This window comes from Myotis nattereri (genome assembly GCF_964212035.1).
Source record: "Myotis nattereri genome assembly, chromosome: 18".
In the NCBI taxonomy this organism is placed as follows: Eukaryota; Metazoa; Chordata; class Mammalia; order Chiroptera; family Vespertilionidae; genus Myotis; species Myotis nattereri.
Genome location: NC_138093.1, coordinates 6174087 through 6185517, shown reverse-complemented (window position 1 = coordinate 6185517; position 11431 = coordinate 6174087). Strand labels below are relative to the sequence as shown.

General features: G+C 63.0%; 1 protein-coding gene across 1 annotated transcript; it reads right to left on the bottom strand.

Annotated features, from left to right (window-relative positions):
• Positions 1 to 8134: 8134 nt before the first annotated feature.
• Positions 8135 to 11431, bottom strand: PROK1 (prokineticin 1). Its single transcript, XM_081112904.1, has 3 exons — positions 11211 to 11431; positions 9564 to 9689; positions 8135 to 8817 (listed from the first exon to the last, which is right to left on the bottom strand). The coding sequence occupies exons 1-3, from the start codon at positions 11280 to 11282 to the stop codon at positions 8698 to 8700; spliced, it is 318 nt and encodes a 105-aa protein (XP_080969030.1). The 5' UTR covers positions 11283 to 11431; the 3' UTR covers positions 8135 to 8697.

The following is an 11431-nucleotide window of genomic DNA, read 5'->3' as shown; positions in this document are numbered from 1 at the left end:
GCTGGGCGTCGGGCTGGTCGCTGCTGCCGGTGCCCAGGGCCCAGCCTTTAAAGCGGCTGCGAGGTGCCCTCTGGCTGCGCGCCCAGGCCACAGCGATAGCCCCTGACGCCCGGCCACTCCGCAAACACACTCCGATAGCCCCGGGCTCCCCGCACCCACACGGACTTCAAGGCCTCCGCTCCGACGTCCCCTCCAAACAAGACTCTTCAGCTAACACAGGTGCCACCTGCAGAAACCTGGCTCGTGCTCCGCATGACGGGCGGCGGAGAGGCCTGTTTCCAAGGGCCCCTTGCCTGCCCTCGCCGGGCCTGTCCAGGGATCTCCCAGCCCAGGGGACACTCACTCAGCCCCGAAGTGACATCTGAGGCGGTGTCTGACCTGTCACCTGACCTAAGGGGATGACACACCAAGATCCCTGCACCCCCAGGGCTGTGGCCCGTGGTTCCCTGTGAGGGGGTGCTGGGAAGAGGAGGGGTAGGTGCTGGATCCCATGAGCAGCTGGGAGGACAAGGAGGTAGCCCGGGGAGGCAGGCGTGTGCCACACACAGAGGGAAGGAGGGGGCCAGGGGAGGCGAGTCTCAGCATCTGAGCCCACACAGGGGCCCAGCTGCCGGGAGCTCAGGTGCAGGGGCCGCGAGGGGAAGAAGGCTCTTGGGCTGCAGCCTGGGAATCCAGGGGAGAAGGAAAACAACGCCTTCAGCTCCCAGGGCAGAGGGCAGGCTGCCAACCAGACGATCAGGATCAAGCCAGGATGAGGCAGGGGCTCTGGGACCACGGTGTGTGGGACCACAGTGCCGGCAGGCAGGACGGACGCCTGGAGGCAATGGAAGAGGGAAGTGTGGGCCCAGAGCAGAGCAGACAGGCTGGGCAGCCAGAGAGGGGGGCACATGGGGGCTGGGCACGGGGCTGCTGGGAGAGGGACAGCCCGGGATGTTTCCAGAACTTGGCTGGTAAGGGCCTCGGGAAGGCGCCCAGGGGCCTGTCAACACGGGACCTGAGTGGGTTAGGACCGGAGTCAGGGGAACATGGACCTGGTCCCCAGCATGGCAACACCCACCACGTCCTTTCCCGGAGGCCAGGGCGCCGCTGCCCTCAGGCCCAGGAAGCGGCCGTGTGTGCGCCCAGCTGTCTCCAGAACACCCTCCCTTTGCAAAAGCCAGGGAAGCAGCCAGAAAAACACGCCACATGGGACAGCTGGTTTCCTGTCTCTTCCCCGAGGATGCTGCCCGGTCCCAGAGGCCCTGCGTCTGAGAGGTGTTTCCTCCCGCACATGGGCACCCAGCACGACACATAGTAGCTGTTCAATAAACGCCTGGCTGAGCCAGTAAGCGGATGAATGGCTCGCCCACCGTGCCTGAGGCCTATTTGTTACGTCCTGCACATGAGGCGATGGAGGCGCAGAGGTTAGAGGGCTTGCCCGTAATGAAGAAGAGTCTGGACGGTCACAAGACCCTGCCCTGACACTGCCCCCCTCCCCAGGGCCCGGCACGCGGTGGGCAGGTCATGAGTTTACAACACCAAGTCTGGAACCGCTCCGCGTCTAGCTCACTCCTCCGGTCCCTGAACAGCACTTGGGACAGCTGTACCCGTGGGCGGTGGGTGGGGCCCCTGGGGCCGGGACCCTCTGGGGTCAGCACCATCGGGTGGGAGCTCCCTCCATGTCACCAGTGGCCCAGGCTGACCCACAGCAAACGCGCCTGGACAGCGAGCCCTGGAAGTGAGGCTCAGCCACCGCTCCCCCGGCAAGGTGACCCTCAAAACCAAGAAACAAAGATCCCCTGGCACGGGCTGCCCCGTGTTCCCAGATTGGGATCATTCTAACCACATCAAAGCGCGCGCTATCGGGAACGCTGCCCCGGGCCGCACGGCCCGTTAAGACTGTGTAACCACCGGGGGCGGGAGGGGGCAGGCCAAGACCTGCAAACGCTTTTAGGAAAGCGCGATAAGAGGTCACTGCTGGTCGCCCGGCGCCAGGTGGGGATGGCTCCTAGGTTCCTTGTGCCTGGGGGCCGAGCCATGAAAGTGGCTAAAACATAACCACGGCCCAGGACAACCCCTCCTGGGTTCCCAGCCCCGGGGTCTCCACGGCATGAGCAGCCGCAAAGCCAGTCCAGCTCCGTGCCCTGAGCATCGTCTATGGGCTCCCCCTGGACCCAGAGATGGGAGCTGCCCTCCCCGCCCCTGGGAGCCCACCGCCGGGAGGGGACAGGTTGGATGCGTGGCCCCGTGGGAGGCGATCCAGACATAGACACCTCAGCGGGAGGTGCAGGGTGACTGTCCTGAGCTTAGGTCCCGGGTCCGCCACCTGGTGGAGTGGCCTTGAGCAAGTCCCTCTACTTCTCGGCGCCTCGGTTCCCTCTTCTGCGGAGACAGTGATACCGAGCGGGTCCCACGAGGGTCGGAGATAAGACCAAGTGCCCCCACGCGGTGGGCAGAACGTCCTGAATCGTTAAGCACCGTGCGCACGACATCATGCCAGCCACGCACGGGGCAGCTGCGAAGCCCAGCCACCCGCTGGCCATGGAGGCAGGCGCGCTGGGGGCCCCCGCTAGTGGCGGGTTCAGGTTTGTCCAAACCACCACCAACTGGCTGCCACCACGACCAGTGAGTGCCCCTGTGGGAGGGACGCCAGGACCGCCCGCTGTCCAAGAGAGACAGGAGTGTGGCCCTGGGGAAACACACTGACGTGTACTATAGAAGGGCATCCTTTCAACAGGTCTGCAGCGCGCCCCCCAGTGGCGGTCTCCGGTACGAGCCACTCCACTTCCGGGCAGAGCCCAGGCCCTGATCAATCTAACCCGTGGTCTCCTCAGCCCGGACCAGCGGAGCGGGAGCCCGAGGGACGAGAAGAAGGAGCAGGCAGAGGGGAGAAGGGCAGCAGGTCCACAGGGCACCCACTCAGGACCCACTCATTTCCCGCCGGCAGACCCGTGCCCGCAGCTGCGCCCACTTCAGCGACCCCTGGCCAGGGCGGCATCGGCACAGCTGCACCGTTAATCAGAGGATTTGTCCCTCTGTGATGAATGTGTTAAAAATATCAGATGCTCATCGCTGGCAGCATTAATTTATAAGAACGTTTGCCTCCCTCTCAACTTCCAAGTCGACATCTGGGGTGACTGCTTTGAAAGGGACGCGCGCTCCGTGGCGGGAATTACAGATAGCGCGAGTTAAATCTTCACCTTCACCGCACAGACGGGCTCCGGGGTGGTTCGCAGAAGGGAGAGGGCTGCTGTGGGCACGGAAGTCCTGGGGGGCTCTGTCTGGGGTCATGTTTAAAACGTTTTTAAAAGGAGAGTTCCCCAGCCCCACCCCCTCTCCAGCCATCAGGATCCAGCAGCTCTGGGAGGGGGGACAGGCCTATCAAGCACCCCAGGAGATGCCCACCAGGGAAGGCTGGGGAAGCAGTGCCATGGGTACCCCTCACACTACACACAGGGCGGCAGGACTTAGTGCCCCCAGGTGCCAGGTGTGGAAGGACGCTGAGAGCCGCCTGACCCTCTGGGTGCTGAGCTGAGGATCAGCTGTTGCTTCCAGGGCCACAAGGAGGGGCTGGGCCACCAGATGGCGGGCAGGGTTGGGGGGCAGGGAGAGGACAGAGCCTCGTGGAGGGGAGAAGGCAGGGGGGACATGGGGAGGGCAGCGTCGGGAAGGAGGGCAGGAGACGCTGGCGGGGGCCCGATTCCTGATTGTCCCCAGCTCCCCAAGGTCTCGGGGCGCCTCTGGGCAGCCCCGCGAAGGCCTCCTGACCCCCTCGCCTTGCCATGAGGCTGTCTGCAGGGGGGTTGCAAGCTGCTGGGGTGTGGTGGCCACAGGCAGCCTCCCCCGTGGTCAGAGGCACCCACACACCCCAGGGAGCGAAGAAGCGAATGTCCTGAGGCCAGACCACTGAGAGCACCCCTCTCAGTCACGTCCCAGCTGCCCTGGGCCCGTCCTGCCCACCCAAGCCTGCAGCAGGGGAAGGCCAGGCCCTTGGCGCCCATCTTCCTGCAGCCCCCGCCCCCAGCGCCAGGTCCCCAAGAACACTCACGGCTCCTCCTCAGACCCACGCCCACTTCTCGGTGTCCCTTCTTGGGGGCCAAGGAGCCCAGGAGGACACGCCTGGCGGAGGGGCCGCAATGTCTGCCTCTCCCCTCCTCTCCCCTCCTCCCCCCTCCTCTCCCTGGAGGGAGCCACGGGCTGCTGCACACGTGCGGCTACTTCCCAACTCACGGGCTCCCAGCAGCTCCCGGGCCAATGGGGCAGCCCCTGGCCCCGGGGCCTGGGCCTCCTTTTCTGTGGCCCCAACTCCCTAACACCCCTCCAGACACCGAGCATCCCAGCTGCGCCCCAGATGCGAGCTGGGCACTGTCTGCCTCCCGGCCAGGCCCGTGGCAGCCAGTGCGGCCTCCACACGCCCGTGGCTTCCAGCATCAGGTGCGGGCCCAGCTGTTGGCCCTGGAGGGTGAATGGCAGCCCCTTAGCGCGGCCTCCCCTCCCCCCACGGAGCCCTCTCTCCTGTTCTCTTTCCACGTTGCCTCTTTGATGAGGGAGGTGTTCACAGGGACAGTCATCGCCCCTTTGAAACCTCATTGTGGGTGGACGCCGAGCCGGGCACACATGCACACACACGCACGCACACACGCACACGCGTGCGCACACACACATCCCGTCTCCTGTCTTGCTAGTCCTTTTTCTCACTTTAAGGCCACGCTCTGGCTTGACGAGAGCATTTTCTTCCTTCCTTTTTAAAAAAGTCTTTATTATTGAAAGTATTACCTAGGTCCCCTTCCCCCCACTGGCACCTCCAGCCCACCCCGCCCCTCCCCGGGCCCTCACCACCCCACTGTCTGCGTCCATGGGCACGCATACATGCACACAAGGTCTTTGTCGATCACCGCCCTCCCTCCGAGATCCGCACTCTGGTCCCTGCTTCCGTGTCTCTGGATCCGCTCCTGCTTCGGTCTAGTTTATTGATGAGATGACGGGTGCACTTTCTGATGGAAACGAGCCTGCCGGCCCCTTGGAGAGAAAGTCAGAATTTCCATCCGATGTCTACGCGCTTCCTCCCGAGGTCGGGTGCCGGCTAGGACCCCGCTTCGCTGGGGCAGAGGTGCGGGGGCCCCTGCGTCCGCCATAGCTGGGCGCCTCTGGAGCTCGGGAATCAGCACGCTGCCCCCCCCCCCCCCCGTGCTTCCCCGCACACAGTCTGGAAACTGACATTTCCTGGTACTTGGAGCTGGGGGGGGGGGGGCGGGGAGGGGGCGCCACAAGCCGCCTGTCTCAGGGGACACGCGCGCTTTGACAGGTTTAATTTGAACACAATCTGAGAAGAGCCCACTCTCCTTCTGCTATTTCTACGTAAATAAATAAAAATGAATAGCACAGGATCAAGATCACGAGCAAACGGGCACTTCACGGTGAAACAGTGACTCCTGTGTTCGGCGAGGCACCGGGCGCCCCGAGATAAGATTGGCGTATCTCTGTCCCCCGCGGAGTTGGTTTTGGAGCTTTGCCTACGTGCACCTGCGCTCCTAGGCCGCATGGGAACAGCCGCGCCACGCCGGCCCGTCACTGTCCCCCCGCCGCGCTGGGGTGCGGGGACTCGGGGACTCGAGGCGCCTGCGGGCGGGGGCGTTCGCTCCTTCCTGGGGTTTGATTAGTTCGCCACCGGGTCACGCAGGCGCAGTAATCCCAGCGCTGATGGGCGCCGATGGGCTGACGGGCTACGGTGTCCTCACAAATAAAGGAGCTCGAGGTGGTCCGAGGGAACTTGCGCCGCCGGGCCGGCGGAAGCAGGCTGCACGCAGCACCTAACTCGGCAGCCCTGAGGCAGGCGCTACGGCCATGTCCCATCGCTCAGCCACCGCACGTTTTATTCATTCGTTTACCAGTCGATGGTGCAAAGCTGTGTAAAAGGGTGGTGTTTTGCTTTCCTTTCTAATCCCCATCAAAGGGGCGCCCCTGAAGCAACCCTGGACATGGGTGCTTTCCAGGAGCAAGTGCCGGCTGGGTGCCTGAGGGGGGGGGCGGGGGCCGTCGGGGCAGGGCCGCCTTTGAGCTGATCCTGGAGGCACCGGGCACCGGGCAGCAGCGGAGGAGCAGAGCAGGCCCCGCAGAGGGAAGCGCAGGCAGACACGTGGCAGCTTCCACGCCCTGCGCATCCTGAGGCCCGGCAGCCTGTGGGCGGGGCCCGGCAGCCTGTGGGTGGGGCCCGGCAGCCTGTGGGCGGGGCCCGGCAGCCTGTGGGTGGGGCCCGGCAGCCTGTGGGCGGGGCCAGGTCACAGGTGGCTTTTCGCTCCCTGCCAGGGCCAGGCGGGGCGTCTCCTTGGCGCTGAGAAGCCACGGAGGGTTTTTAACGGGAATAAACCGGGGAAGGTGCTGCCTAGGAGGAGGACGGCAGATGGACGGGGTGGATTTTAAGGGGAGGACTCGGGCGGAGAGATTAGGTTGGAAGCAGTTGCCATAGATCGTGCTGGGCAGGCGCTCAGACACAGCGCAGGAGGCAGCCCATCCATGTTTCTCTCTCATCAATGTTTCTACCTCTCTGTCGCTCTCCCTTCCTCTCTTTAAAATCAATAAAGAGCCCTAGCTGGTTTGGTTCAGTGGATAGAGCGTCAGACTGTGGACTGAAGGGTCCTGGGTTCAATTCTGGGCAAGGGCACATGCCCAGGTTGTGGGCTGATCCCCAGGTGGGGGCGTGCAGGAGGCAGCCAGTCAATGATTCTCTCATCATTGATGTTTCTATCTCTCTCTCTCTCTACCTTCCTCTCTGAAATCAATAAAAATATATTTTTAAAATCAATAAAGACATTTTTAAAAAGGAAAAAGAAAGAGTTTGGTGACCAGTTGACATGGAGCTCAGGGAGAAGGGCAGAGAGAGAAACCCAGGCTGCCCTTGAACTTCAGACTTGGATACTCAGGTGGGGGCTGGGGGACACTAACAGAGGACCAGCACACAGATAGAGGGGGAGGGGCTCAGTCGGCCTCTCTGACCCCCCCATCCCCCACTCTCCTAATCCTGGGGAAGGGGAGAGAGTCTCCCAGGAAGAGGACAGGGCTTCTAGCAATATCTAGGGTGGGGCTGGACCCAGAGGGGCAGTCAGCATCCCTCCTGTGCGCCTTAGGGTGTCAGCCCTCTTCCTGCAGGTGGGAGCATTGCCCCTCTAAACCTCTCAGTGAGTCTAACTCTTGGGGGTACCGGGGGACTGGTCCCCATCGTCTGAGAAGGTTGTGTCTTTCTGAAGCTTCCATTTTTTCCCAATTCAGCTTTTCTTGCCATCCCCACGTTAGCCACCAGGTGGCACCAGACTCCAGTGACTGAAAAGAAAAGGGGGGGCTGCCCCTGAAAGGTCTGCATCTGGAGATCTGGAGGGGTGTCCACATCACCCAATCCTAATCTACTTCTTCTCAGATACATTTTTATTATGGATACACTAGAGGCCCGGTACATGAAGTTCATGCGTGGGTAGGGTCCCTAGGCCTGGCCGGCGGGCGATCAGAGCCAATCGGGGCCTCTGGCTGCCAGCTGGGGCCTTCTTTCATTCCACACCACCCCCTGGTGGTCAGCGCACATCATAGCAAGGGGTTGAACTCCTGGTAGGTCGAAATTCTGAGGGCTTGACTAATTTGCATATTAGCCTTTTATTATATAGGATTCTACTTACTAGTATAAGTAGAATCTTTTTGCATCTACATGTATGGAGAATATTTTCCTGAATATAAGGAATTCACACAAATAAGCTTGTCTTAGCCTCCCAGCCCCCCTCTTTGTTCTTCAGGAAAAAACAGGGGAACTGGGCAGAGACCAATGATACCTTCCTCAAAGGTCTGATATGAAAAGTGGGAATTGGTCCAGTTAGATTACACGGGTGGTTCGGCCCAGTGGCGGGTCTGCATTCTGGCAGCTCCCAGGCAGGGATGGAGCGGGGCAGCCACGGGCAGGGTGTCCAAGCGCCCATGGGCACCCCTGCCTCCTCTGCGGCTCTAAGGCGTCCGCGACCACCGAGCTGCCTCTCGCTCCTCATTCAAAGACCTGAATCCGCTTTCTCCACGAAACCGCCCTGGCTCCGGGAGGCGCAGGGCATCCGTCCCACCTGGACACAGCCGGGTCCCACTCCCAAGTCCCACACAGGCATCGCAGGCACCACGGCCACCCGCCCTTGTCCACGCTTTTATTCTGCAACCGGCCCACCAGGGTGCCCAGCCGCTGGGACCACCGCCCTGACCCCAGGGAGCCCCGGTCCAGATGTGGGGTGCTGAGTGGGGCTGCTGTTTTAGACAAGAGTCAGGCCCGGACCCGTGACTCCCAGGGTCTGTGCTCGGACATCCGGACCAGGCAGAGGGTGCAAGCAGGGAGGAGAGAGCAGGGCCCTGGAGGCCACGTCACTGAGGAGCAGAGGGCGAGGCCGGGACAAGGAAAGGACACCCTTTCTGAGACTGGCAGCCCCTGTGACTGACGGAGAACTGGTCAGGCTGCCTCCGGGACCACGGCCCAGCGGGACACCCTCAGGCCCCCGGTGGGTGGCCCAGCAGTGTGTCGGCCTGCGCCCGTGTCTGTGCTGACGGAGGAGGCAGGCAGGCGTGTCGGGCGTGTCGACAGGCAGTGGGGGGTGGGGGGTGGGGGGTTGGGGGGGCTAGAAGGAGGGCCACGTGGCAGAAAGAAAATAAAAGTTCGTAAGAGACCAAGAGCCGGGTGGTGTCCGGAGACGAGACGAGCTCCTAGAAGTGCAAGTCCTTCAAGTCCGCGGAGCAGCGGTGCCTGCCGGGGCCGCGCCCGAGGCACAGCAGGGCGGGCTGGCAGGGACAGGCGTGGTGCTGGCGTCTCCCGAAGAAGGGGACCTGGGGGGACAGGAGAGGACGGATGACACTGTCACCCAGGGACACGGGCCTCCAGGCAGGGCCTCTGCTGGGCCCGGCCCCGGCCTGTGTCCCAGCCCCCCCCCCCCCCCCCGCCCCAGCACAGTCACAGCCCGGAGAGCAGGCAGTGGGGCACAGAGTGGCTACGCCACGGGCCACCATCACACAGCTCATCCGTGGAGGGGCCAGGATGAACCCAGGGAATCTGGTTCCCGAGACTATGGATCAACCACAGCACAAGGCTGTCCACCCCCAACCCTGAAACCCCACAAGCCGCCAGCACTGGTCCCCTCGCTGGCCCACCCAGGTGCTCACACACACACACACACACACACACACTCCTCAACGGAATGTCACTTATAATTCATCCACCACCTGCCACAGTGGTGGGCCCTGGGGACACAGCTGGACAGGACTGACACCGCTCTGCCCTGTGGTCACCCCAGAGCAGAGCTGAGCCCCGAGGTCCTCAGGGGGTTGGAGAGGAGCGATGAGGGTCACACTGCCTGGCTCGAATCCCAGGCCTGCCCCTCACCAGCTTTGTGACAATTGGCGAGTTATTGTGCCTCTCTGTGCCTCAACTTTATTATCTGTAAAATGGGTTCATAACAGCCTAACACATACGGTGGAAAGAGGCTTAAACTCATACAAAGCACTTAGTAGGGAGAGTGGCTCCAGCCCCGGCTCTGCCTCGCGGGCCCTGGGCCCCGAGCAAGTGGGCGCAGTACCTTGTGGCTGCCGGGGTGGCATGCCTCTCCCTCCCGCCCCAGCGGGGTGCACATCCGCAGGCCTCGGAGCCACAGGCTGACGGCGCAGCAGGTGCCTGGCCCACACTGGGCGTCCCGCTCACAGGCCTGCAGGGGGGGCAAAGGGGCCATTAGGGCTCGTTAGTGCCACCCAAAGAAACCAGAAGCGAAAAGCACACCCCAAAACCCTTGGGGGATGCTGAGAGCAGTGCCCCCACTCCACTCTGGGGGAAGGACCAGGAGGCCTGAGCTGGGGGCGGTGGCAGTCTGGGTGCAGAGGAGTGAGTGGCAGGACGTGACCCTTCCTGGGAGCGGAGAGCGGAGAGCAGAGGGAGGTGGAGAGTGCAGGGAGGCCGGGAGGTGGAGGCAGAGGGAGGTGGAGGCCGGGAGGTGGAGGCCGGAGGCCTGACTTGCCCTCACCTCCCTGTTCTAGCCACGCGTGCATGTCCATCTGTCACGCGTTTCCTCTCCCCGAGGTCCCTCCCTCCCCATGCTCTTCGAAGGGTCAACTTGGAGGACAGCTCCCCGCTGTCTCAGACCTGCCTCCTGCCGCCAGATGTCAGCGCTCACAGGGAGGCCTGGGCCTGGGGTCACCCTGCGGCCGCCACCCCTCTGGGTGGGGTGACCGTGCTGCTCCCTGTGACTCGCCCTCCCCGATGGACGCAGCACAGTAGGAGGGCAGCCTCCAGGGCTCACACCCCCTGGGTGCGGTTCTGCCCAGTCTGTCACATCTGTGCTCTGGGCTCAAAGCAGCGGCCGCCTTTCCTGTTTGTCCTGTGAAACTCGGGCTCTGGCCTCTAAAAGGAGAAGCCAGGCGCCCCCTCTCTGTGAGCATGAAACCAACCGATGCCAGGAGTCGCTTGGCATTTCTCTACCTTCTCATCGTCCAGGGGGAAGTTGGAGGAGGTGGAAATAAAAGTGAATTTCCACCCCCTTTTCCCTGCTGGCTTCTCTCTGGAAAGCTCCGGGGTCAACTAGGACTTCCTGCAGCAATGAGTGTGGCCCCACCACCGAGCACAGCCGGTGCCCACGCGAGGGTGACGCCGTGCTCCCAAGAGCCCGTGCCCACCCCCACCCACCCCCAGCCTCTGCCACGACCCATTTCTCCGGTTCCCCAGGCTGGCTTTCGGGCGACGCAGCCGATGGAGGGGTCCCCCTGCTCCCATCAGACTGGGCACAGAGTGAAAACAGAAACAGTCAGGGAGGGAGGGTTTCAGGACAGCCTCCGCTGGGAGGGGCGGACGCAGAGGGGAACGGTACCCGGTGGATGCTGTGACGGTGACTGCCTTTAATGACGCCAACAGCTGTGTTCATTAAACTTGACCCGTGGACCAGACCGAACATGAAAACCCAAATGGACACGGACGGTGAATTAGAAGGTGCCAATCCTTTCTATAAAGGCATTGCCCCAAATAGGAGCCCTCGTTTCACCAAGTTCCGAACGTAACATGTTTCCTGCTCCCGAGGAAAGGCATTGGGAACCGCCCGGGAGCGGCTGTGGGACGGCCGGCCCCTTCCCTTGGGTCTGCTCCCCTCCCACGCCCCCGCCCGCCCCGCGTGGTCCCTGGCTCGCTCCCAAGCAGACCCTGACCCCCCCCCCGAACCCCAGGGCCACGCCAGCCGACTTACCCCGGTGATCACCGCACAGTCGGAGGCCGTCACCAGCAGCAGCACGACCCAGAGCCGCGTGGCAGCCCTCATGGCCGCTTGGAGTGAAGCAAAACACGCCACTCCGCTGCCTCGGGCTTCCTGCTGCTCAGCCTCGGGCCAGGCGCTCGCCCCCGCCCCCTCCTCCCGGATTTATACGGTCAGACTCAGGCTGCCTGCCGCGGCCTGTGCCGCTCTTCCCT

Coding starts and splice junctions, on each gene's coding strand:
- PROK1 (XM_081112904.1), bottom strand. CDS start 11,282: ATGAGGGCTGCCACGCGGCTCTGGGTCGTGCTGCTGCTGGTGACGGCC. Junction 9,690..11,210: donor ACTGTGCGGTGATCACCGGG/GTAAGTCGGCTG, acceptor CCCCCCCTGCAG/GCCTGTGAGCGGGACGCCCA. Junction 8,818..9,563: donor GCCACCCCGGCAGCCACAAG/GTACTGCGCCCA, acceptor CTGTCCCCCCAG/GTCCCCTTCTTCGGGAGACG.